Source organism: Drosophila guanche, unplaced genomic scaffold, assembly GCF_900245975.1.
Source record: "Drosophila guanche unplaced genomic scaffold, DGUA_6, whole genome shotgun sequence".
Taxonomy (NCBI): Eukaryota; Metazoa; Arthropoda; class Insecta; order Diptera; family Drosophilidae; genus Drosophila; species Drosophila guanche.
In genome coordinates this window covers 7,506,168-7,532,980 of record NW_022995748.1, presented here as the reverse complement: position 1 = coordinate 7,532,980, position 26,813 = coordinate 7,506,168, and the positions used below count along the sequence as shown (strand labels likewise).

Genomic DNA, 26,813 nt, shown 5'->3' with positions numbered 1-26,813 from the left:
AAATTAACTTATAAATAAACTGAAACTCAACTCAGCACCGAGAGAGAGAGAGTAAAGTAAAGGTTGTGGACCGACTATCCCTAATCCTTTTGCGTTACTTTGACAGACTGAGAACCCACCACAAATCATTCCCTGGAGCTGACCTCCCATACGGCCCCCAGAGAGCCTGCAAATTAATGTTAATTAAGAGCTGGAGTCGAGGCTATGCTGCTCCTTCCTGCCACCGAACCTTTTGTGCATTTGAGAGAAAAAGAAAGCTGCCTCAATCTCGATGGCCATCCCCCAAGCAGTGCTGGTTCCAACCCACCTAACCAGTGTCCTTCAACCACAAGCCAAAGGAGTGTACGAGAAAAAAGGTTGTTCCTCTGCCTGTGCCGGACACCCAACGTCTTGGGCCAGCTAAGGAAATGTTTCATTAGAGCCATGTTGGCCGCAAATGGAAGGGACATCACCCAGCAGCAGAAGCAGACCCTTGCCGGACCTTGTCCCACCCACTCGAATAATTTCCAGTGCACAAAAGGCAGGCAGTGAAAAAAGGCAACCCCAAGATTGAACAGAATAGGAAAAAAGAAGGGAGAAAGAGAACAACTGACCCTCCCTCTCTGAAGATGAAAGTCGAGAAAACTTTCCCTCAAATACTGAGTTGCGTCTCGGTCTGGGTTTGGGTTCTTATTCGGGGTCTGGGAATGGATTTTGGTTGGGTTGTCCGACCCCGAAAGCTTTCTTTGACGCTACTTCTTTTTCCGCATTCTTTTGAATGGTCTAACGAACTTCCAGCCGGCTCTTCTTCTAATCATTGGGATTTGGCATATCGAACGGAGTCCCAAAACTTTGTGCGGTCACTCGAAAGTTGCCCAAAAAACGAACTTCCACTCATCTTTGTCTTCTCTCTCTCTATCAGGAAACCATACCAGCAACACCGGCCACGAACACCGACACAACCAGCACGGTGGTCGGTGTGGGCGGCGGCGGCGGCGGCGCAGGACTCGGTGGAGGAGGAGCAGGTGGCGGTGGCGGCCTCCTGGGCACCGGCGGCATCCTGGGCGAAGTCGTCAGCGGCCTGGGCGGAGGAGGCGGCAGCGAGTCGGAGGCCTATGCGGGTCTGATGAAGGACGCAGACAAGCTGAAGCTGATGCTCCTCGCCTGGAACTATCAGAACTCAACGGCGGTGCGCAACGGGACCGAAGGGCCAGACCTCAGTGTTGTGGGTGGGCTGTGGGCCCAGTACCAGAACGCGCTCGCCCAGAATGCGGCGGCGGCTGCGGCGGCCAGTGCTAAGATGGACAGCTCGCTGTCCCCGGTGCCGCGGCAGGACACCCACTCGCCCATGGAGACGCAGGACGAGACAAACTCCTCCGGACAAAAGGAGGAGGACGAGGTTTCCGAGGACGACTCTGATGACAAGATGGACGAGAAGCTGGCCACGCCCCACGATCCCGAGCGCCTCAAGGCCTTCAATGTGAGTAAAGCGAGAGCGATAGAGAGACTTTTCTCTTTCCCTCCCCGTGAGCAGCGAATGTAAAGCAAAGCGTTGCCAAGAAGTCGCCAGAGAACTGGTTACCGTACAACGATTTCGATTTTCTAGAACGTTTCTTTCTTGCTTGCAGATGTTTGTGCGGCTCTTTGTGGATGAGAATCTGGACCGCATTATACCCATCTCGAAGCAGCCAAAGGAGAAGATCCAGGCCATCATCGACTCGTGTGCTCGCCAGTTCCCCGAGTTCAGTGACCGCTCCCGCAAACGCATTCGCACCTATCTCAAGTCGTGCAGACGCAACAAGAAGACCCGCGACGGATGGGAGAATACGGTAAGCTTAATCGAAGTAAGTTTATACCCGGAAATCGCAGGGTATTAGATTTTCATCTATATTTATAAGCAACTGTCCAAGTCTTTCTGCTGGTCACCCGTCCGTCCGTCCGCTTGCTCTTGGAGCGGATCCCAGAGTCCAGTCTTCATGGAATTCTTGCAAGATTTGAGATGAGTCAGAGCACTGCTTCTGATAGATATTGATAGCTACTCAAAAACTGAACAAAAGCTAACCATTCTTTCACTGTTTTTGTTACAGACCAGACCAACCCCTGCACATCTCACCTCAGTGCAGGCGGAACAAATCCTGGCCATTGCCTGCGAGAACGAATCGATGAATGCCAAGAGGATGCGCATTGGCCTGGAGCCCATTACCCACGCGGTGCCGGCTCCTGGCAGTGCTGTTGCCGCAGCGGCTGCGGCAGCTGCGGCTGCTGCTGTTGTGGCTGCCACCAGCTCCGGTGCCGGTGGAACCAGCACCACGTCCGCGGGCAATGCCACGGTCACCTGCGGAGGAGCTGGTGTCGCGGATGCGTCGGGCCTCACAAATGTGGCGGCCGCTGCTCTGCCCTTTGTCAGCGCCGTGGGCTTCGCTCGTTCCACACCGAACTCGGAGCATGCGGAGGCGCTGCCTTTCGGCGGGGCCAGCAACGTGGGCGGAAGTGCGGGCGGCGGCAGTACCAGTGGAACGGAGGTAAGTTCAACTTATTTGCCCAGCTAGTTACAGAGTCGTAAACTATTGTTTCTGCGTGAAAAAGAAAGCAAAGATCCTGGAGTGTGACTCGCATCTTTTCTATTTTAATCGTTAACATTGCTTGAGTTTAAATCTAAATAAATCCTTTCAGAGCCAACATCTTCTCCACCATGGTCAGCCGCTGATGCAGAGCAACTGTTCGGCGCGCAGCTCTCCACTGGCCCTCAGCTCGAATGCCAGCGTGAGCGGTGGGGCAAGCGTGACCGGGCTGACACTGGCCAACGGGGCTGTGGCCTCGAATGGGGCTGGCCTCCCGCCCACCAGCTACCCCGGCTACTTTCCCGGGGTGGCTGCCCTGGGTAATGGTGAGTAACACATTGAGTTCTCGGCCGGAGTTGAACCTGACTCTAATTTTGTCCGTTCCTTTTTAGTGACGCCCACCGATCTCTCGATGAAACCGACCTCGCTGGGCTCCGGCGTCAGCGGCAACCTGCTCGGCAGCAACAACGGCAATCTGTCCGTGGCAGGAGCCATCAACTCCCAGCTCAGTGCCGCCAACCTGGCCACCCTGAGCAATGCCAACACCAACAGCGCTCTGGTGACCGCAACCCAGCAGCTACAGCAGCTCCAACAGCAGCAACAACAGCAGCAGCAACAGCAGCAGCAACAACAACAGCAGCAACAACAGCAACAACAGCAGCAGCAGCAACAGCAACAGCAGCTCCTGGCGAGCTCTGGCGGCGGTCTCGACGGGCAATCCGCCCGAGTACCGCCTATCCTTCCGCACAAACTGAGTCCCAACGAGGTTTCCGCGGCCCGCCAGGTGATATCCGCTTACCGTGAGAGCGCAGCCTTCCTACTGCGCACCGCCGACCAGGTGGAGCAGCTGCTAGTCCAGCAGCAGTAGGCGTGGCCGGGGGCGCACTCAAGTTTCCAGGACCCAAGCGATGCCAGGCGCGCGCGGGTTGTTCCTATTTAAAGTTAAATATAAATTCAATTACACACAAAAACTGATCCACTCACCCCACACACTGTCGCGCCAAACTAAGCGAAATAGTCAAAGCATAGAGCAAAACGAAGGAGCAACACAGGAGTAGAAGGCAGAAGAGGAGGAGAGAGCAGGAGAGCAGGAAATAGCCAAAAGGAAGTTCGTTTAAACAAAACATTTTAAGTGTTTATTCCTCCAACTACGTACAGAATATTAAAATAGAATTAAACAATAAACAAAAACCAAAACAAATATTGAAAATATCACAACATTAAAAATAGCAGAGCTGCTCCAGCCATCTGAATGTGTCTCAAATGAAGCCTCCACCCTGGATTATTTAATTCAAAACTGTTCAAGAACTAGCGATATCCCCCATACAACAAACAAAATATATTTTTTTTTATTTAATTTGTTTGGATGCTGAAATATTATTTACAATATTAATTAAAATCACTTCCATGAGAATTTGTTATGACTATTTTCGAAATTCCTTCCTACAAGACAAATATTTTGACAACCATAAAATCATAAATACAGTTCTAGATCCAATGTTGGATTGCTTTATATCCCAATATCGACCATAAAATGTTCCCCTTCAAATCATCTATCCACTAATATCGAAAAATACATATAAGAGACATATCAGATAGCTGGAAAACTCTAATAAAAATAAATCCAAGCAACAGTTCAACGTACTACAGTGTCTACTAAAAGTAAAACTACAATAGCCACACACAAACACTCGCATTGATTTTGTTTAAACTTTTGATTATTGCATATTTTTGGACTCGCCCCGGTGGGGGAAGGAGCAACGATTTCATGGCCCGTTTTCAATGAGCGCGATTTGTTAAAAATGAAAAATAATAATTAATAAGTTGAAGTATTGTTGTACATTTTAAGGAAACGATACAAAAAAAAAAACATTTTAAGGAAAACAAAACAAAAAAAAATATGAAAAACTATGAGAAAACACAGGGTGATACTTTGAAAAATTATTACAATGCATAAGCTAAAAATTAAAGAAACGACAGAAAGGAAAAGAGAAATGTAAAAAAAATGAATTTGAAAAACGGAATAGAAGTTGGTAAATGTGTATTTAAAGTTTAGAAACAACTACGTTTTGTACACTGTTTCCAGTTTCTTGTTTAATGTCCTTCAGTTCGACTGGTTTACCTGCCATTAGGTGTATATATTTTAAAATTTTACATTTTTGTTTTGCTGTTGCTTTTTACTCACATTCGATTATGGAAGTATATATACCAAATAAAGTAATTAAATACAAAATAGCCATTAATGTTTTTGCAACTATAAATGTGCATGTAAAAAAACCACACACCACACACAAACACTGGAAAACACAGAGGAACATCGGTTAAATAGGGATGTGAGAAAGCGAAAACTCTAAATGGGAGTTCGCTATGAAAGGCAGATTATAGAATTTAATAATATAAATAAATTGCTACAATTATTTAACCAACAGATAATTATTGACTAAAACAAACTAAATAAATATCCAAAAGAATTCGATCAAGGCGCGGGATATTTATGAAGAGTACTTAAACGTACCACAATGAGCGGCATTCGCTGAGAAGAGTAAACTAATTAAACCAGCCCGAACAGAGGAATCACGAGTGGAAACAAGACAACATTTTAAAAATCGATTTAATAAAGAATTTATGAGAATTATATGTACATTAAAAACCTATCTATCTATTAATTACTAAGAGATTTCTACGTGGATGTGGAAAGATACATTTTTGTCTTTTCAAAGACATTGGAAAGGACGTTGGTTTATAATTCGTAACTTACAACAGGCTTATACGGTGTTCAGCAGACACAGCTTGTTGGTTAATTTCTTCCATCCATTGAGACTTGTTAATATTTTATTATTTGTTCTTATAAGAAAACTAACCACCAAACAAAGAGCCACAACCACAATGAGAGATGATCGCTTCTTAGCCAATAGTTTTTTTTTTTTGATTCGATTGCAGAACTTTGAACCTGCTCATCGATTTTTAAGGGCTTGGTTTTATCTCCAACATGTCTAGGCGGAATCTGTCATTTGAACTCTTAAATTTTAAATAATTTATGTGGAGACATCAACAACAGAGCATGTGCCATTAGGCCCTAACAGAGCGTGGGGTGGCAGTGGTAGATGCCCATCAAGGGGTTCATTTACCGTATCTCTTTTGAAATTTTGTATACTCCTATTCCCAACTAGTTTTCATTCAATGTTGTCTAAATGTGGTTGTGTCACAGTGCCAGCTTGATGTTAAATAACAAAAGTTAAGCGCTTTACAGCACCATAGTTTCGATGCCCCCACATACAGATGGCGCTATAGGCAACTCAAATCATACAGTGGCACTTCCAACCTTTATCTACGTATTTTACATGGCAGCTACATGTTGCCATTTCGGTGTAGTAGTCGTGTATGCACTTAAAGAGGTAATAACATAGTTCGGTTAGAGAGCACATCCTGAAACAGGTATCTTTTTACAGTTCAAATATTCATTTGTATATTCTGGCTGGCAAGTGGTGGCGATGCTTAAGCAACGTCTCAGAACGTTCTTCTTCGTTCCTTTAAGATTCAATCTTCCATCCGCAACGAAAAATGGTTGTCATTATGTAAATCAAAATGATAAATAAAAGACATAGTTCAATTATTCGAATCTTCCATACTGAAGCCTGTTTGGACCTACGCTATACAGCTTTGGGGAACTGCTAGCAACTCAAATATTGAAATACTTCAGCGTTACCAATCAAAAACTTTGCGACAAATTGTCAATGCTCCGTTTTACGTATCTAATGCAAACATCCACAAAGATCTGAATATTCCAACCATTAAAGAAGAAATAAAGAAAACTAGTAAGAAATACATCGACAGACTCCACAACCACGAAAATAATTTAGCCTTAAGTCTATTAGACAATAGCCTAACAGTAAGAAGACTGAAAAGATACCACATTCTCGATATCCCTGATAGATAAATTTAACAAACTAAAAAGATGTTATATATAATAGCAGGGCTCATTGGAAAACTGCTATTTCTGTTAATTGAATATTAATTATACAATTTACTTATTGTTTAAAAACAGATTGTAAATATAAAGAGAGAGAAAAAAAAAAAAAATTATTCGAATCTGAATAGAACTATTTAAAATTTGCTGATTTTTTAAGATTTTTCAAAACCAAGCACCCGGAATGGAACTGCAGGAAAACTAACATATTTTTAGTTGCGCAGAATATGGTACTCTTAATTTAAAATAATACATTTTTTTCAAGATGTGAACTGTATCCTATTTTCCGAATATGTTGTTAAAGGGAAACAGTGCTGGTGGTCTTGGCAAAAATGGTGGTGGAGGTGGTGGAGGCAGTGGTGGTAGTCTAGGTAGTGGAGGAGGTACGGGAATAATGCCAAGTATGGAAGCATCAGCTGGTGTTAATGAGTTAATTCCTGGAAACAGCAATGGTGGAAGTGGAAGTCCTGGCAAAGGATGCACAAATCCTGGCGCTCCAAATATCTCGTGATAATGTATGTGGTGCTCTATACTTGGCTGCGATTCGGTTGAAGGAGTGGTCAACTCCGTTGTTACCTTTTCGGTAGTTGTAGGGGCTTCAGTAGTTGTAGAAGGTTCACAGGTTGTTGTTTCCTCGGTAGTTGTAGGGGCTTCAGTGGTTGTTGTTACTTCGGTAGTCGTAGGAGCTTCAGTGGTTGTTGTTTCCTCGGTAGTTGTAGAGGCTTCAGTGGTTGTTGTTTCCTCGGTAGTTGTAGGAGCTTCAGTGGTGGTTGTTTCCTCGGTAGTTGTAGGGGCTTCAGTGGTTGTTGTTTCCTCTGTAGTTGTAGGGGCTTCAGTGGTAGTTGTTTCCTCGGTAGTTGTAGGAGCTTCAGTGGTTGTTGTTTCCTCGGTAGTTGTAGAAGCTTCAGTGGTTGTTGTTTCCACGGTAGTTGTAGGGGCTTCAGTGGTAGTTGTTTCCTCAGTAGTTGTAGGGGCTTCAGTGGTTGTTGTTGTCTCGGTAGTTGTAGGGGCTTCAGTAGTTGTAGAAGGTTCACTGGTTGTTGTTTCCTCTGTAGTTGTAGGGGCTTCCGTGGTTGTTGTTTCCTCGGTAGTTGTAGGGGCTTCAGTGGTTGTTGTTTCCTCGATAGTTGTAGGGGCTTCCGTGGTTGTTGTTTCCTCGGTAGTTGTAGGGGCTTCAGTGGTTGTTGTTTCTTCGGCAGTCGTAGGAGCTTCAGTGGTTGTTGTTTCTTCGGCAGTCGTAGGGGCTTCAGTGCTGGTTGTTTCCTCGGTAGTTGTAGGACCTTCAGTAGTTGTAGGGGCTTCAGTGGTTGTTGTTTCCTCGGTAGTTGTGGTTATTTCAGGAGGTACAGTAGTTCTGCATATTTGTAATTGTGGAAATATAGTGCATAAGATTGATGCTCGTTCAGTTTGTAAATCTATTGTTTCCTCTGCTATTGCTTCATCGGTTGATTGGGCTCTAAGGGTGGTTGTTAGAAGTGCAGTCCACAGCACAACAACAACAAAACCACTCCGGATCTGAAAGGAAAAATTCGTTTTTTATTTAAAAGAACTTCCCGACCATTCAGTTCTTACCATCTTGGCCTCCCAGAATTCACTGATGCAACATAGCTTTGTACACCATTTATGTACTTTCTTCCTCGATAGCTATTTTGGTTTAAGTTGGAGTTAATGAACGACAAAGCACCAGGCAAGGTAGTCGAGATAAGCGCCTGACAGCTCCTGAATTTACGTCATGCACTTAGCTTTATGCGTCGGAAATTGTTTTTCAAAATAACTCACGAAAGGTTGAACTTGGTTTTATCTACGGTTGTGTTAAGAATGTGGGAAGAACACACATTAATGGGGAATCTTGTAAATCTGCAGATGTTTCGGGGTTGACCAAAATAGACCGATGTGAAACAAAGTGCTATCAGATGAACAATCTTTTCTGATAGTTAAGAAGCTTGGAATTGACAACGACTACGATTTCGAGAACAAGCTATTATCATAATCTAGGGGAACAGACTCATTTCAAATTTCAAATTTCAAATTCAAATTTATATGACTATCGGCTCTATTAATCCGAATATTTAGAGCATTGAAGTTTTAAGATACATTGATTGACTCTGTTTAAAATTTTATAACTAGGCAATCTATGAAAATTTTAATTAAATTTGAAAATGAGAGTTTGTTCGCACAATTTGCATAAAATTGTTACTATAAACTATAAACAGTAATGTACCATTACAAAAAACTACATAAGGAGGCGTTTCTAATACGTTTCGTAATACGTAATACGTAATACGTTTCTATACCCAATCAAGAATCACTTTTGTAACAAAATCTTGTACCTCAATTTAAGCCCAAAAGCACATAAAATATAAAATTTACGACTGTAACTATTTTTAAACTTATGAACAAGTCGTCAGTAAAACGGAAATGAATCAACCACTTATCTAATGCAGACATACAATGTACTTACTCAATATTTCACTCAAGTAGGAATGTATCCAAATAGATACAAGACATTGAAATGTAATGGAATGCAATGGTTTTGGACGTTACTTACTTTCCCATTTTAAAAATACTTGTTTAAACGAAAAGAGTTTGTATTTTTGTACTTAACTATTTATTGTTTATTTTACAGAATTTAGTAAATTAAATTGCATTTAAAGTAATGCCAAAATAATAAATTAGATATGAACTTAGATTAGATCCCATTCTGTTTCCATACTCTTGGATTTTTACACATGTTTTCTCTTCTCTTAAATTGAACTATTTGTAATGACTGTTTTATGTAGGCGAAAAAGAAAAATACAGGACAGTTCATGGAAGCACCAAATCTTTGTGTACATCTGCTCATGTCTCATTGCGGGTTTGCACCATTTGTCCAAAGACGGCAATTTGTTTGGCCCTCCCAAGGCGTTGGCAAGATTTCACTAATAATTTTGGATGTGGTTGATGAAGGCTCCTTCTCCTCCTCGCTTAATCTAAGTCTTAAGGCTAAACGAAAAACCGCGATAACAAGGCCGATATAATCTCCTTGGCCAGTTCTTAATCTCTTCACGCAAGAACGCCGTCCAAGGCGTGAATAACTCCATTGGTGGCGGGGATGTTGGACGTCACCATCTGGGCATCGTTCACCTTGATCTTCCCAGCAGACGTCTTCTGTAGAATCACGGTCTTGCCCGTGTATAGCGAGTCCTTAACCTGGTAGAAACGCATACCGGCGGAGAAGAGAGCTCCAGGTACTATGTGCTTCATGGCAAACTGCTCGGCGGCTTCCTTATCGTTGTAGAGCTTCTCCAGCGTGTCCGAATCCAATTCACTGAAGCTCTTGTCCACAGGAGCGAAAACAGTGTACGTTTTTACACCTTGAATAAAAGATGATATTCAATGCAAATTATGGATTAAATTTACTATTATTTACCCTTGCTCTGCAGCTTCTCGGACAGTCCTGAGGTGTAAAGGATCTTGAGGAAGTTGCTAAAGCGACCCTCGCGATCAGATTGCAGAGTCTGCAGAAGATCCCCTACAGGCAGTGGGAACATGACACGATCCACGGCATGAGCCACTCCCTGCGGGATCTTAATATCCTTCTTATTCAGCACAACCATGGCTCCATTGATAGTGGTGAGCTGCATTGAGAGATTAGATCGTTAAGCAGCATAGGGAAATGCTTTTAGGGTTTACTAACAGTGACATCATTCCACTCCTGGTCGTGCATATTGTACTGATTGACGCGGAGTTGGGTTCCAGCCAGGGACACGCCCGTCATCTCGTCCTGCAGCGTTGCAATTTCAAAGGCTCCGGGGATCACATGGTGGAGCAATAGCTACAAAAAAGCAATTGAGTAACTTTTCTCGGCATGAAAATTATACACTTACCCCACTCAGTAGCCTTGGATTGGATTGGAATTTCTCCTCGGCGCGCTCGGGTCCACCCAACTGTACCAGGAGATTTTTGAAGGCCTTGTCAGTGGGCACAAAGATGGTGTAGGGTCCTGTCTCGTTCAAAATGCTATCCAAGCCCGACTGGCGGAGGTACTTGGCCATCGCGAACAGTCCGTTCGACTTCAATATCTGCAGCAGATCCTCGCTTGGATTGGAGAGGACGGAGCTTGCACCCGGACCAGCCTGGGCCGCCTTCTCTGTATTCTCGGTCTCCTGGACAAGGGCGTCAGCATACTGAGGCGCAGGTGGCAACAGCTCCTGTGTGTGGGCTAGATCCGAGAGACGTTCGGTAACCACCGGAAGGTGAGTAGAGACGGAGCCTCCTCCCAGATACGAAGAAGCGGTAACCGGCGAAGAGCTGTACACTGGAGCGGGTGTGGTGCGGATTAGACTCGCAGCTGCCGCATTGGTGGTGCTGCTCTCGTAGATGGGGCTGTAGCGGGGTGTGTAGGGTGCACTGGTGGTTGTGCTGGTGGTCGAAGTCCTAGAGGGATGATACTGGCGATGATTGGTCGGCGTGCCGCTGGAAACGAATGGAGCCGGAGTGGTGGTTGTGGTGGTTGTTGTGGTGGTGGTCGTTGTAAGTGGTGCACGGGTGGTCTGGATGATCTTTCCGCTCTTGATCTCCACCAGCTCATCGTTGGGCAGGGTTAGTCGAGAGACAGAAGGCGGCAGCTTGATCTCACCGCTCCTGATACGCTCCAGAATGCTCTCGACTTCGGCGCCAGTCTGCTTGGTCTCCTTCTCACCATTGGCCTTGACTCCTTGGATCTTAAAGCTGCCATCGGCCTGCTCCTCGAGGTACACGTAGGTGGCCTTCTTCTTGGCCGGCAATGGCACCGGAGCAGGCGCAGGCGTTGCCTTTGGGGTCAGACCCTCGATCTCATAGCCATCGGGAATGAGTCCGCGCTTGGCCAGCTCCTCCAGGGAGGGTGGCTCATCGGAATCTGAAGTGATAACTGCAGAGCTGGCAATGCTGTTAGCTCCACTGCTAATTCCCTGTATGTCCCCTGCTCCACCGCCATAGAGAGCTGAAAGACTGGACAGATCTACACCGCCGGGCAGCGATCCTGTTGGGAGGGTATCGGACTCCTGTGGATCTGGGGAGCGCAGAATTTGCACCTTACCACCACCGGGCAGCTCGAGGTCCTTACTCTTGCTGGGAGCCACATCGCTTAGGCTCAACTTGGCCTCTGATCCGAGCCCCTGTTGGGCTAGCAGGTTCTGCAGCTGCTCCTGCGAATACGCTTTCTGTCCCTGCACGAGGTTGGGGTCCGTGGTGCGGATGACCTGTACTCTCTGGCCATTTGGCAGCAGAAGATCCATTTCGTCGTAGGTCTTGTTGCCGGTCAGCGGTTCCTGCGGTGCCTCTGAAAGGGCTGCCTTCAGCTGCTTCAACAGATCATCGCGGGCAAAGGTCTTGACAGGCTTCTTGCCGGTTCCCTTCTGGATGGGAAACTTTCCGAGCTCCGACTTGACCTGGGCATAGATGTTCTTCTTGGGCGTTGTGGTGGCCTCAGTGGTTGTTGTCGTCGTCGTCGTGGTCGTTGTCGTGGTTGGATGCTCTTTGTAATACTGCTGGAGGGCGCTGCTGAACTGGTTGTAGTCTGTGGGATGTGCCACCGGGCGGCCACGTTGCGGACCGCCAACGTAGGGGGAGTGTTGGTAGTTGCCATTATGCTGGGTGATGATCGTCGGCAAGATGTGCTGCTTGATCTGGTGCTGCTTGACCAGGAACTCCTCATGCTGCTGGCGCACCTTGTGCTGCGATTTCTCGTACTGCTTGGCCACAAACTGCTCGTGCTTCTGGATGAGCTTCTGCTTGTACTCCTGATCTGCTGGCTGGTGCTGAGCGGGAGCATTTACAAATTGATGCTGGAATTGCTGACCTTGGGGTGGCTGCTGCTGCTGCTGCTGCTGCTGCTGCGGCTGCTGTTGGAAGGCTTCTCTCGTGGGCTGCGCTGGGAAGGGTGTGGATTGCAAGGTGCTGAAGAGAGGTACAGGCAGACCCAGTTGGGGTGTCAACTGGTACTGCGGAGGGGCTGGCTGTTGTTGATAGTTGAACTGGCCATGCTGCTGCTGTTGCTGTTGCTGTTGCTGCTGTTGCTGAATTGGATGCGGTGTCTGTTGTGGAATTGTCTGGAAGGTGGGCACGGGCGCCTGGCTGGGCAACTTCTGTGTGGTCTGAGGCAGAACTTGGGGTACGAATTGCTGGGATCCGGGCTGCTGGTAGGCAAACTGCTGTTGGGTTTGCTGTTGCTGGTAGGTTTCCCTCGAGGGCTGTGGCGGAAAGGCTGTGGACTGCAAGCGGGAATCTAAGAGATGAAACATAACATTCGCCAAAGGATTGTTAGCAGATTATTACGACAATAGATAGGAGGATTCTTTACGGTGGAGTCCAGATCTTACCAAATTGTTTGTGGCGTTGTGGCAACTGTTGTTGTTGCTGCTGGGGGTGCTGCAGCTGTGGTTGCTGCTGGGAACCCGCGTAGTTTCTCAAGTCCAAGAAGTTCTGATGATGCAGATCCAGATTGCTGGAAGTCGAGGGCAGTTGCTGCTGCGTCTGCTGCTGCTGAGGGAATTGAGGAGCCGTTTGCAGCTGACTCTGGGTGGATCGTTGGAACTGCTGATTTCCATGGGGCTGCTGCTGGGTGGGAGATGGCTGCTGTTGCTGTGCGAACTGCCCGAATCGATGCTGCTGCGGTGCCTGGTGATGCAGATGTGTGTGCTGCTGCTGCTGGTTCTGGCGGTGAGGAATGGGCAACTCGACGCCAGCCTGGACAAAGTTTTGATGATTGTACTGCTGCAGATTCAGCTGGCGGCGATGCGCGTTGTGAAAGGGCGGCTGCAATGGAACGCAAGAAAAGGCATAACGTGAGATTACTCGCACAACTTTCCATCACCATTGCATCATCGTGTAAGTATTGCAGAAAAACCAGCTTCAGATTCATCATCACCTGGTTTCTCCTTCGCTGGCATGCAATGAAAACTGACACAGAAAAAGTAAAAGCCCCTCGACTCGCCCCATAAATAGACATGAACCAGTTTCTGCTCCATTTTAGATGCCAAAAACGAGATAACGCGTCTCGGGATTGCTCTGGGGTCCTTTTTGGCGGCCACTCGGTCAAGTTGAAGTCCACACAAAATGGCACAGTAGCGGAACTAGTTTGCAAAGAGATCACATAATAATCTAACCACTGCAACTCTTGGTATTTATACCCAATTTCAAGATAGATCAACTTTAATCCTCCCATTTGAACTCTTCGCCATTCGTATGGTAACCCACTTCCATTGTCTTCCATCTGCAAGTGTCATTAGCGAATTTATCCCATAGAGCAGCCCGCTTATACAACCTCTCAGCCTCACACCAAGAGAAGACCCATCGAGGTACCAAGTCGGACATTGGACATGGGGCATAGGCCAGAAATTGTTTAGCAATGATTATCCAACATAAGCAGAAGGAGGAGCGTAGACACGTTGCACAGCGGCAGGCTTAGATCTTGTTTGTTTCTCTGTTTGGTTTATGCCTTGATGGCTGCTGTATGTACAAATTAATTGCCCGGGTCATAACTCTTCTTCTCTTCTTCTCTGAGGCGTTATCAGTCGCTCCCCCCGGCCATCCTCAGATCTTTCTTTTCGCATGGTAATTATGTTGTTGCCGCTAATGCCGCGCCTCATCATGCCTCAGCCACAGCCACAGCCGATGTTGCTGGATGATGTTGCTGTCAGTGGGGCGGCGTTTGATTATGCAACCTAATCGCAGTCCAAAGATTAACTTGGAGAAAAGTTCAATGTGTGTTGGAGGTGGAGGAACAGGCGATCGAGAGAGTTGGGAGGCTGCCTAACACGTTTTATATTATTTGTGTATTTTCTTTTTAGTAAATAGTTGGCCAGCAAGTATTTTCTGAGTGTATCTGTCTTCATGGCTTTAGCCAACCTTCGCTGTCTCGTACACTGGCTTGTCATGCATCTGTATCATCAATTTTGGTTTTTCATTCACAATTTTCTTTCTCTCTAAACATGACTTTTCTCCACAAATTACTCGTCTGGTGAAAACCTCAATCAATCATCAATCAGCTGGCAAGGCAATCAACACCCCAGCCCCAAAGCCACTGAACCCTGTCTGTCCTCATAGGGTTTGTCATATTTCTGTTCCCTTTTCTTTGAAATCCCAGCCTCTCTTTGTATGTTCGACATGTCAATTTCATGGTTTAGCGTGCTCATTCAACATTTTCACGGCACTTGTACACTCGTATGCAAAACGCTTTCGTTTTTAAATGCCAGTGCGAGCCGCCACCAATCAATGACCAGCTAATGCGCTGCGCATGCGCAGTCCCATCGAAAGGCTCTGCAGCTCTCTGTCAGGTCTCTGGCAGGTTTTTGTGGTTATTGCTGTCGCCAAATGCCACCACAACCCACGCCGTTGACGCCTCACTGTTCACTACTGGAGTTGAAGGTGTCAAGTGATTGACAACTCGAGTGAGTAACGGATATCAAGAGACACCATCCAAAACATTGGGAAAAACTATTAATCATAATAGGCAAATTATGTTGTATGTTTATGTCACGGAGTTGGTGGTCAGGAATTTTTCAAAAAATGCATTCCAATAAATGGAAAATCGCATAAATTGATTAACAACTCATCGTTTACAATAGCTATACAAAGAAAGTTCCCAAGATGCAGACGTAAGGGGTTTGGTCAGCAGTCATTTGGCCGTCTACAAACTCTAATTCATGTCAAATACGTTTTCATTGGAGGGCCGTCAAGTCGAATGGGCATTATGCTAATGAGAGAAGATACGCCGTGAGATTGCTGACAAGAGGTAGAAGAAGTGGAAGTGATGGCAAACCAGTTTATAGATCCCGCCGATAGCAGCATTTTTCACAAGTTTGATGGGGCGTTGTGATCCGTGATGTACCTGTCAGTTACATGACTCGAACTCCCAGCTAATTTGTTAATAATTCATAATTGATTTCTCATCACACATCGGGTCCACAGCCTCCTCTGGATGGGATACAAAATGAAAGCGAATTTGGAAATTTCTTTTCGTTTTCGTTTTCAGTCTCGGTTTTGGTTTTGGGTTTTGGGTTTTGGGCTAGGTTTCGTTTCGCAGTGAAAGTGATTCGTTATACATTTAGTCAGCAGCTAAGTTGTTTATGCTAATTATAATTTAATAGTTCAAATTAGAAGATCTGCAACACGCGCCCCCGGAGATACTTCGCTTAAGTAAGAGTTACGCAAAAGCCGAGGCGATGCAGTAAATTCTTCAAGTCCCCAGTTGCGCAACGGCATCGCGGCATTGCGGCCTCTTACAACTCTTGCAAGTTTTCTAGTTGCCAGTTTTTTCGGTCATGTCGATGGCCAATGGCATCCGATTTGGCCCCGTTTTTCCCCATTGCCTTTCGGATTTCCTGTCCTACCCCGCAGCCAACCAAGAAACGCATGCACAAGTCTGCCTTTGCCTTTACGTTTTGCACTGAATTTGTGTGCTGTGGAGTTTTTCCCCCTGGCTGTTGTATTTGTGGAGTTTTTGTTTGTCTTGCTCGAGATTATTTGGTGGTTTGTTAAGTTTCAAGGTTGTTTCTAGTCAGATCTGAGGATCGTTTTGGAGGCGCTTGCAGACATGTTTTGCAATTTGTGTTCTGGCCATAAAAAGAGATGCACATGTCAGATGTCAGTTTTGGCATCAATTCCAACTGCTGGCTAATGGGCCACTAAAGCTTACGGTGCTCCACTCGTAGGCCATTGTGGGAAACGAAGCTGCTGCTTTTATTTATAGATTCAATCGTTGTTGTTTGTTCTGGCAGCCTGAACAAGTCGGCCAATTATAATGAACTTTATATGGTGACAAGTGTTCTCGGCCTAGTCCAAAAATAAGAGCCTCTTTTATCATTAGCAAATAGTCTAATATTAAATGTATATTCAACATTTCAACATCTACCAGTAAGAAGTCAATCCTTTACCAAATCTATGCCAGATCGTTACCCAAAATTGATTTATTATTGTGCTGCAATCGGCATTTAACGGCTCATTAAATTGTCTAACTTATCATCGCAGGGCATCAACTCAATCTTAGTCAGATCTGCGAGATCGTGCTCACATCATTTCAACATCAGCTTCAGTTTCAGCATCTCATCGATCCTAACTGAATACAGTTCAGAACTGACTCCGCATTTTGGGTTTGGGTACTGACTCAGGAGCTTTGGTTTTCTATCAACTGCCAGAACTGGTTAGCCCCTCGACAGTGACTGTTGACAGTTTCCACACTGCATAAAATGTGCATAATAAGCTTTTGATGGCCTTTGATGGCTTCGATTTTTTGAGAGTCGCTGCCTCATTTCGGGTTCCATTCAGACTGTTGGTCAACAGTCCGTAAATTTGGCAATTCCCTTTCACTTTTCCCGACTATCGACAAATGACTGCAGTTGGGGGGTGCAGAGATGCCCCGAAAAAAGAAACAGAAATATTTTTGTGGATTTCCTAAAGGCATTGTAATTGCCAACAAAATTGTTTAGCCGCTAAGCAAATAAGTAATTAATTTGCGGCCGCACAAAAGAATGCCCAGCAACAATAGCCCCAGAAAAAGTAGCAGCAGCAAAAGGAAAAGGTGAAATTTACATAAAATTGTGTAATTAACTGAGGTAAGTAAGAAATTGCCTCAAGCGAGGCTTTGGCCAACACCTACAACTACGAGTACACCTAACCAAGGAAAGGGAAAGGGGTACGGCATGGCATGGTCTGTATCCACTGGCCACATGTAAGCAAAAGAAGCCACTCGGCAGCAACAATGAAAGGTTCCAGGCAAATGCCGCCAGCACCACAATAAAAGCAAAAGCAAGCACAAATGTTACTTAACAATCGCTATGCACAAACAAGAAGCGGCCACAAGAAACTTGGTCAGCTCCGTAATTCCACTCCTAGTTGTACAGAAGATGCTATCGCTGCCCCAACCAACCATTCCAACCCCAACCCTACTCACAAAAAAGAGAGGGAAACCGCTTGTAAAACTGTTTTTAATTTAGCGCGATTTGTCTGCTAGAGCCCCGAAATTGGCCGAGTATGTGGCTGATGGGAGTTGTATGATTGTGACTGCTTTTTTTGACCAGTTTCAAAGGTTTTAGATCTACGATACTCGACAAATGAGAGCTAATACGAGTAATTGTGTTTGTTTATAACGAGTGTGTATTACTGAAATACCAATTCATTTATTAAAGAATAAAATGTAGGATATTTTTGTAGTCAAAGAGATGTGGAAACTTGTTTAAACTTGTTTGGCCACCGTTAGATCCTCCGGCAGCCCACGGCAATTTGCAGTTAATTACATCTCTTGCATTCACAAATCTACAAAAAGATTGCACCATCACCTGCGGGTTAGTGCAATCGCTCGACTGTTTAAGCACTTCATACCCGAGTGACACACACAATTTAACGTGCGAGTAATTGAATGAAGGCAGAGTGCCAATGGCAAGAATTGCACAAACTTACTTCCTCGCAGATGCACCCACGCGGCCCACACGGGTAGCTGATATTTGGGCCACGCTCCCACCTGCAGCGGGCTGTCGCGCTCTGGCTAAGATTTGTGCATGGAAGCTCTACTCATACGTTTAATTTGACACACTCTGACACTTTTTACGAGCTCCGTAGATTTATTACATCATTAGCACTGTCAGGGGCAGCAGCAGCACAGCTGCTGCCATGATGCTGTATCTCGCAGATGCTCGTCGTACCAAACTGATTCGAGTAATTGTAATTTGAATAAACCCACTTCTTTTTTCAGATTTGACTTGGTTTTTAGCATGAGAAATTTAGGTTTATGGGACAGTGGTTTTTTTGGACAATTAACATGTTCATATGGCTAATTGCAAAGTGTTTTTTTAAGTCAATACTTAAACAGAGCTTCGGTATGTTTTGGCGGATGTTAGTCTCGAAGGTAATTGACAAGATGAGAAATCTGTCCGTAAAGAGGAAGGTCAGCCACTAGACCAGAGAACTTGAAATAGAAAGTGAGTGAAGAAAACAAGTACAATGGGAAATTCAAACAAAGACTTACACTTATGCGCCTTCCAACCATTATTCCCAATGATTATGTGCGTCAATCCATCACTATCAATACCTTAATCATCTTCACAAGCAAACGACTCAATTTCCAACCTCAACACACTTTCAGTTTCCGAAGCCACACTGAGAGTATCGGCCAAATAATATCATAACACAATTATTATTTCGCCGACAATCGCCTGAAAGATCCTCATAATTATTAAACCAAAATTGCGTGTCAGTGCAACATGAAGTACAAACCACTGAAAATTGTATTATTGCTGGAAATAAATTTAAATACGCTGCAATTTTACTTTCCAATTCAATAATTTTTGGCGCACGCAGCTAAGCGAAGTTGCGTGCCACATTTTATCTTTGTATCTCAGCCTTGTCTGGGCTGGCGCTGGCGCCCACATCGATCCGTAGATTTGTGTGCCTGGGTCGGTCTGTTGATGGACAGTAGGGAACAGCCGAGAGGATCGTCAACAAAATATTGTAATTTCGCTTTCATTGCAATTGTGTCTTGCTCAAGAGATGAGTGCCCAAAAGATTTGCATTCATCGGATTTCGTAACTCAATTTCGCCGTGAAAGCCCCGACACGCCCAGTCCGTTCCACGCTCATCAGCATCAACCCGTTCAAGTCTCGGACCTTTGTTATCCGCGTGCCCATCATTCCAGTCGCAGTTTAATGTCTGTGCAATTTTTTTCTCCATTCATCCATCTCTGCCTGCCTGCCTTGTCACTGGGAATTTCAATGGCGCGAAATTCGGAGCACACAACCTTAGATATTTCTCCAAGCCCCAACTCGAACTCGAAGTCGTATTTATTTTAGTGACTTCAGAGCAGAGCCATTGAGCTGGGACTGTTTGTCTACTCATTTTCATGGGCTGTCACTTGAATTGAAGCCACTCGATTGCAATTGATGCGAAGTATTAAGCTTTTGTCGCGCTCGTCTTTTCGAGATGGATATGGGTCAGGCAATGGTTTCGTTTGGGGTCTACGCTTATGTGGGTTTCGACCTTGGATAACTGTTCGTCTTTGGCGAATTGTGGGAAAAGTGTGAAGGTGTAAGGTCGAGTTGTGTGTGATCATGAGGTCTTCGAAGCAATGCCTCGCGGCCTAAGCTCTTAGATACTTCTTCCAGCAACCCCAACAGTTTCACCCACTCAATGCAGTCTTCTCCACTGTACTTTTCAGACCTTTCCTGGGAGTCCGTTTTAGAGTCAGTCTAATGATTTAATTACACACTAGCATTGCATGCAACTGCATTTGGAACTGCATTTGTGCCCCCTCCGGGCATATCATTTGTCAAATGTGCCGCCATTGTTCGGTGTGGAGTGAAAAACCTTTTCATATTCAGCTGGAATTCATAATTTATGGGTTAACAGTGCGCCAGTGCGCCAGTGCGCCACAGCCAACTGTCTCGGATTCGAAAGTGAAGTTCTTTTAATTGTACTTATTCCTCGCCCGGCTCCCTGATTTTCCGAGGAACCAATTAAGTTATTTCGAGATTATATCGGTTAGCCTATCGGTGCTGAGCTGCCTTGTTGGGCTTGATACGGCAAATGCTCACATTGCTGGCTTTCGGTTTGGTCTCGTGCCCGTCTCTGTGGTTTTGGTCACGCAATCTCTGCGCCAGGTCCGACGTACCGCGAAAGAAGGCTCTCAGGGGTCTGCGCATGCAAATTGCGGAGGGTCTTTGGCCTGCGGCCGCCAGTCCCTTGTCTAAGGTCTTGGGGTCTATGGTCTGACAAATGTTGCGAGTTGCCACCGCGGTACCCAGAGCTCGGAACGGGAGTCGGAGTCAGTAAACTGTTTTGCTGCAGTTCGTGACAGTTTTTAGCAATTACCCGGATGGGACGGAGCGCGACAATGTCGTTAGACCCATCTGGCCGGCTCACTGACCACTGACCACTGACCATTGTTCCGCGGTTACTAACCTTAGCCGGGTTAACTGGAACTTGAGGTTGGGAGCCAGTTAGCCGTCGCGTGGGAGATCCTGTCCATGTGTCAGTAATCTGAGAAAATTACTAAACGTTTATCAGTTTCTGGAATCACAGTTCTCCTGTGAAACACTGCACCGCTCGCTCGATCGATACACATTCGAAATTTCTTCACCCCAGACTCATTTGTGTTGATGAAATCGAAAGCCAAATGCATCTTGCCTCGCATGCCCAACTGATGCACTCAAATGCGCAGAGCAGGAGGAGAACCGCACAGCAAATTAAATTTTATTTTTTTTTGCAACAAAACTAAACACTTTTGGCGCTGAAGAAGAGGACGCTGCCAGCGAATGGAAAATGCAACTGAAATGCCAGCACTGGAACTTCTGCGGTGCTCAAAATCAGCGAAGCTTGCGAAAAGTGTTTTTCTTTTTCTTTTGCTTTTGCTTGTGCTGTGTTTTGGCTGTGTTTTCTTAACTCCACTCCAGTGCAACAATTAACTGAAAGTGCCTGACTGAGGCTGCGGGAGTGGGGCTACAGTTTTGGGGTATTCGGTCGGCCGCTGGCGATAATGTGCCATGAAGGAGCCTCGAGGGGAAGACGCAGGCTGGCTGCACCAGAGTGTGAAGTGGGTTGCAGCTTGTTGCGAGCTGGGAGGCGTGTTTGGACCTGACGGGTACTAACCAGAGTATCTCCTCTTGAGTGATTTAACTCCTCCAAAGCGAAGCCTCACCATAATATTTCCTTTTATTACAATTCCCATTGGATAACTTCCATAATCCTTGACTTATTCCAAGGCCCAACCCGAATTTCAGTTAATTTTTACACAATTTTACCACCAGCATTAAATAATTTCTTTGCAAATTTTCTACGCCCAAAACATAAATAAAGTGCAAATCAATGGACAAGTTTTGTAGTTTGTTTCAGGCACGGCGAACGAACCCCACAAAACTTTGACTCCCACCAGACAGCCAAGAGGAAAACACACAAATTATGCAACTCGTCGTCGGCTTGCAACATCTCTCGGCAGACCAAACCAGACCGAACCAGACCCAACCAGCAGCCCCACCAGCAGTTGCAGATGCCATTGCAGTTGCTGTTGGCTGCCTAGTGCCACACCACTATCATCATCCACAGCATCATCATCATCAGCGGCAGCAGCGGGCTATTTGAAATCTTGTTTTGGAACTGTGTGCCAGCAACAAACGCTTCTTCATTTTCGCGCAATAAACTTTTCACCCAGACAAAAGGCAGAGAGCCACAATAAGAAAAACGAAAGTGCAACAGCATCGGGCAATAACGGGTTGCCCAGCTTGAACTGCCTCGGGAGGCTCAGAGAGTCGGAGGCTCGGGACGATCCCGGTCCCTGGTCGGGCCAGATCTTTGGGCTTGGCTATTGCATTACGTGTGGGGTAAGCGAAGCTTCGACGAGGATCGTTTGACTTTTGGCCATATTCGTGTTGAGTTATGGCGAGAAAGAAGATGCAGCTGAGGCTGCCACCGCCGCCAAACCCGTTTCACGTGGCGTATGTGTAATGCGGAAGTTGCCACTTGCTGCACTTGGTACTGCTTGGGTACTGCTGCATGGTGGGTGAAAACTGCCTTGATATATTTACTGCACATACCTCATCTAATTGCGGCATTCATCAGGCTCCAACTCCCATTCCTATTTGTCGTAATTTGTAATTAAGCAACAATAACCATGAGAAAACCGATTTTGCTTGAACATTAGCTGGCATTGCTCTTTTCGGGAAATCCAAGCTACTTTTAATGACCTCAAAGAAGAGTAGCCACTCGGTGGCCTGTCAATAACAGGCGATGAGTTATGTCGCCGAGCCCTTTTACTTTCTTTTCCCTTTTTGATCCGTCTGACAGATGCTGTGCGTCATTTGGCATAAAGGTTTGCCCGCAATTGGCATGTGAAATTATTGTTTCCTCGGATAATGCCACCGATCGTAACCATTAAATTGTGCGGAACAAGCGCTCTGTTTGGGAGAGATCACAGTGCATGTTAATGACTTAATAATTGAGTAGTCGGAAGAGTGATGAGCAGCCATCGAAAGCGGAAGGCGACCCCGAGTCTGCGGGGGATCCGCTATTCTTGTCTTCAACTTTTTCCGCAGCCAAAATCGCGACGTTCTACTTGTGCTTCGATGTAGGTCACACAGACTGTAGAAACTCAAGTGAACAGAGACAGGAACTTTATTTCATAATCAAAGTTGTATCACAATTTCAACTACATTTTGCATTCGTTTCCTGGGCAGCCCTGTTACTCCATTTCCATTTACTCCTCTGCCCAATCAGGCATGACACTCTGGTTCCATTCACCCTTTGAACAATTTTCCTCTCATTCAAAAGCGAAATTGATTTAATTCTCAATCAGTCGAAATCCAGTTGGAAGCAAAACAAATCAAATTAAATCAGACCGCATGGCGTCCAACGAAAATAAATACAATTGAGAAAGAAGTAAGTAATGGTGGGGCAGACCCAGAGCCAGAGCCCCAGACCCCAATTGGGCCTCCTCCTCTCAGTGTGTGATTAGCGTTCACTTATTTTATTTGTTTGTGGTTAGCAGCTGAAAAGCGATCTCAATGGGATTTGTTTGATGCGAATCGATTTAGTGTGGCGCCTCGCTAATGGCAGCTTGTTACTTTCCTCAAGTGGAAAACTGGTGGGACGTCATCAAAGGCGATTTAGGTGCGATGATTGGGCCCTAAGCTTGATTAGCTCTTGGGCCCTGGCAAGTGCCATCATCCTCTCTCTTTCGATCGGACAGACACCTTCCAGTGCTCCAACAACTTTCATTTTTCAAGCCAAATCCATTAACAGTTTGTCACTTCACCCAAAATATCTTTCAGATAAATATGCAACCGAACAACAATATTTATAAAGATCTCTCGATTGACCCACTTTCCATGCCATGAAAAAGACCAGAACCAAACTCGCAAAAAGAAATTACAATGAAACGCGGCGACTTGTTATATTTCTTACTGTGGATGTTAGTGGTGGCAGATGCTGGTGGAGCTGCTGGTGGTGCTGAGACAACAAAAGCGAACCGACAATGAACAGGTTGTATGGCCTGACCGAGGGCCTGTCAGACATATATTAATTCATATAAAATGATTGCCAACCAGTTTCAATGAATGCCATGCCCCCAGGTAAACCACTGGGAAATTTCTGTCATATTTTTTGGCTTCGGGCTACGCTTAATCGAAAATGTACGATCGGTTGTATAATGTCATAAATAAACGCGAAAATCAATCCATTATTCCATTCCTTTCCTTGTGGTAATGTTTAATTTTAAATAGTTTTAAGCAAATATTTTGGATCTTTCTAATTTGAAATGTTGTGTTCTGGTGTAGGATTTATCTCTTATTATTTGTATATTTATTTTGAATTCACTTCAGAAAAGTGAAAGTCCTAGAAGATATAAATAAGTAATAAACAATCTGTTAAATAAATGCAAAATATACCACAAAACAAAACCAAAAAGTAAAAAAGTAACAACAAACTTTTGCAAACGATTTGGCAGGCAGTCAGGCCCAGCAAAACATGTTCGACGACAGCAAATTGTTGTATCTGTCGGGATGGGGATGTGGATGGGGATTTCTGTTTTGGGGACTGGAACTTTTGACTATAGCGCAGGCGCAGTGAACTCTGTACTGGATGGATGGACATGAACGCTGGGCAACAGATGTTGCCGAATGCCATTGCCTGGCTGCAAAGTTGGCGGCAATTTCTGTTTACACGACGCAGTAGCCCAACTGCACATGCTACGTGAGGCAATATATAAATGTACAAAATAATAAAAGCTAAAATAAAATTAAGCAATAGCAAAAACAAAAACCAAATCGCACAAAGGAAATTGCAGAGCCACCGAAAAGATGCCAAGTCCCAAGTCCCAAAAACAAAACAGAGCAAAAGCTCTTAAGACAGGCGACTGCAACTATCAAATCCAGCTTCGGCTTCGACCAGTTCCTGTTCACTGCCAGACAAAAGGAAGATGATGAGACGGCCTTTTCCCTCTTTGTATTTGGCTAAGTCTTTGCTGCTGCTGTTGCAACCGCAATCGCAATCGCAGGCCATTGCCATAGCAAACTTATGTCAATAGTGAGAGATGGGGTTGGCAGCTATCTGGTCCAAGCCATGTTTTCCCCGACGCTTTGGGTAAAATTGTTGAAACTTATTGAAAAGGAAATCGGCAAGTCAATGGCTGCGTCGCGTCGAAAGGTTAAGGACAATGCAGTGCGAGATGGGGTTCAGCTGAGGAAAGAGTGTATCTGTATTTGTCTTCTTTTCTTTCCTCATACATGCACTTAAAAGCCACAGCATCTGTTATGATCAATGTCTGTTCGTTTTTCTTTACCTTCAGCTTCAGCGCGAGACCATCATAGTCCCGTATCAAAACATTGCCTGCAGCTTGAACAATACCGAATTAATCTTTTTACGTAATCCAAGTCTCAATTATAGGCATTAGTTCATCCTATCATAAAGCTTAGGCAACCAGAAAAAGAGGAGACAACAAAACAGATGATTTCACATCGTAAATTGTTGTGGCTTTTGGCCAAAAGTTTTCGGACTCGGCCATGAAAGTGAAAACTGTAGCAGCGGATGTCAAACACGTTCAGCTTACATCAACATGAGCTTACACAGAGGGGGTGGCCTGGCCCAATCAAACTTGGAGATAATCAATTATCTAGGTGATACAATAAATATCTTAGAGACCTTCAACTTTGCAACAGCAAAGCCCCAAGCGTTACTCCATAGGAGATTCTCAAACATTTCACATGACTCTGCAGTTTGCGGTTCATCCGCTGCCGAAAGAGGGTTTCTTTTTGTATTCAGTTTCTTGACCACTCCAAGCGAACAGGTTTGGACACAGGTCTACACCGGCGATGCGATGCCTTAAACGTTGGCCCATGCCTCTGCCTCTCATCTCAGTCCGATTCGTGGCGCTTTGCTTCCTTTGCATCTTCATTTAATCAAGTCCCAGCAGGCCGATCAAAATGTTTTTATGAAAAGGGAAAGTTCATTGAGGCGTTGAAAATCGTTTTCGTTTTCAATGCTGCCAGCGCACATTCTGCCGCAATTAATATTGAAATTTGAATACAAATATTTGAATAATTGAATTGTTAAATAGTCGCTTAAGATCGAACTTCAAGCTGGCCCTCTCCTCTATTGATAGAAAGTCTTATGCAAGTCTGTGGAATTTTCTGTTTGGGATTTGCTTAACATTTGCTTAACAGTCTCTGAAAACTCGTCCAACCGATTAAGTTTGGTGTTTTGACATATTTATGCGAGTACTGGTCAAGGCAGGAAACTTTCTTTGGGATTCCACTTGGGGCAACAATCTGAGCTAAAAACTGTGTCAATTTGGTGACGACAATAAATATTTGCATACATTCAATGGGAATGCAAATTGTGTGTTAAATATTTCTTTCTGTTATTTAGATGATTATTGCTTGGCACACATTTGATGAATGCCTTTGTCAATGGGAGGGAATGTGGAACAATCATCTGAACTGACCCCAATTTGATACAAATAAAAATGTTTAAGTGTATCCCATTGCATAAACAAGGATCTATGTTATTTCAAACACTTTCAATGCAAGACTTACCGCATTATGATGCCCCGCATTGGGTGGCGGAATAAATCCCTGTGCATTCGCCGTGACCACCCACAGGCACAGAGTGCCCCACAGTGCCAATGAGACTCGCATGATTCACCGAAACACCGAATCAAATATCAATTATTTGTTGGATCAACCCAATATCGTTACACTAATTTCTTTCAAAACAAACACGATGGAGGGGCGCGCGAGAAATATCAGATATGCGATGGGGAAACGATACACAACGATCAAAATCCAAGTTAACTTTTGCCAGAGTTATTTTCGTTTCGTTTTCTATTTGCTTTATGCAAATGATTCAGTTTCTGTTTCTTTTCTTTCTTCGAGTAGTGGTCTCTTGGATCTGTTTAAAATTCCGTTAACGTTTGAGGCGCACTGAGGAACTGAGAGCTTGAGCTCGAGCTGCAGGTGGAAGCCGCAGACACGACTGGTCCGGTAAAAGTTCGAAGACTAACTGAAGATCATTAAACGTTTGGTAACAATTTAAGCCAAGCTCGCGACGAAGATGCCAAAACGAAGACTGCGACGTTGCCTCAGACGCTGGGGCTGGCTCATCGTGGGCCTGCACCGGCAACATGTTGCCAGAGTCAAAGAGGGAATGAGCCATGCTACGTTTTGGCCGGGCAAATATCGAAGAGAAAGCAAAGAGCACAGACGAGCGCTCGAAAGAGAAAGTGTTGCTGAGCTGAGCCGGCAACATGAGGAAATGCCAAGCAGAGAGCTTGGATTTTTCACGTGAATCATTTGTCGGAGCGTCGAAGC

General features: G+C 45.1%; 3 protein-coding genes across 4 annotated transcripts in view; 1 reads left to right on the top strand and 2 right to left on the bottom strand.

Moving 5' to 3' along the window:
• The window catches only part of LOC117584287 (homeotic protein female sterile), a 27,860-nt gene extending 22,898 nt beyond the window's left edge, over window positions 1–4,962 (top strand). Inside the window, exons 2-6 of one of the 2 annotated variants that reach the window (XM_034273105.1) lie at window positions 902–1,459; window positions 1,608–1,823; window positions 2,067–2,501; window positions 2,653–2,866; window positions 2,933–4,962. In XM_034273105.1, the coding sequence (XP_034128996.1) occupies window positions 902–1,459; window positions 1,608–1,823; window positions 2,067–2,501; window positions 2,653–2,866; window positions 2,933–3,408 (1,899 nt within the window). In that variant the 3' untranslated portion in view covers window positions 3,409–4,962. The remainder of the gene's footprint in view (window positions 1–901; window positions 1,460–1,607; window positions 1,824–2,066; window positions 2,502–2,652; window positions 2,867–2,932) is intronic. The other variant, XM_034273106.1, reaches the window with a different exon arrangement.
• A 1,754-nt stretch (window positions 4,963–6,716) lies between these two features.
• LOC117584548 (threonine-rich protein) lies at window positions 6,717–8,111 on the bottom strand. The gene is made up of 2 exons (XM_034273501.1): window positions 8,080–8,111; window positions 6,717–8,022 (listed from the first exon to the last, which is right to left on the bottom strand). The coding sequence occupies exons 1-2, from the start codon at window positions 8,080–8,082 to the stop codon at window positions 6,787–6,789; spliced, it is 1,239 nt and encodes a 412-aa protein (XP_034129392.1). The 5' UTR covers window positions 8,083–8,111; the 3' UTR covers window positions 6,717–6,786.
• A 1,001-nt stretch (window positions 8,112–9,112) lies between these two features.
• On the bottom strand, window positions 9,113–26,515 carry LOC117584418. The gene is made up of 6 exons (XM_034273282.1): window positions 26,040–26,515; window positions 12,849–13,284; window positions 10,374–12,754; window positions 10,184–10,321; window positions 9,917–10,124; window positions 9,113–9,860 (listed from the first exon to the last, which is right to left on the bottom strand). The coding sequence occupies exons 1-6, from the start codon at window positions 26,139–26,141 to the stop codon at window positions 9,550–9,552; spliced, it is 3,576 nt and encodes a 1,191-aa protein (XP_034129173.1). The 5' UTR covers window positions 26,142–26,515; the 3' UTR covers window positions 9,113–9,549.
• Between the last annotated feature and the right edge of the window lie 298 nt (window positions 26,516–26,813).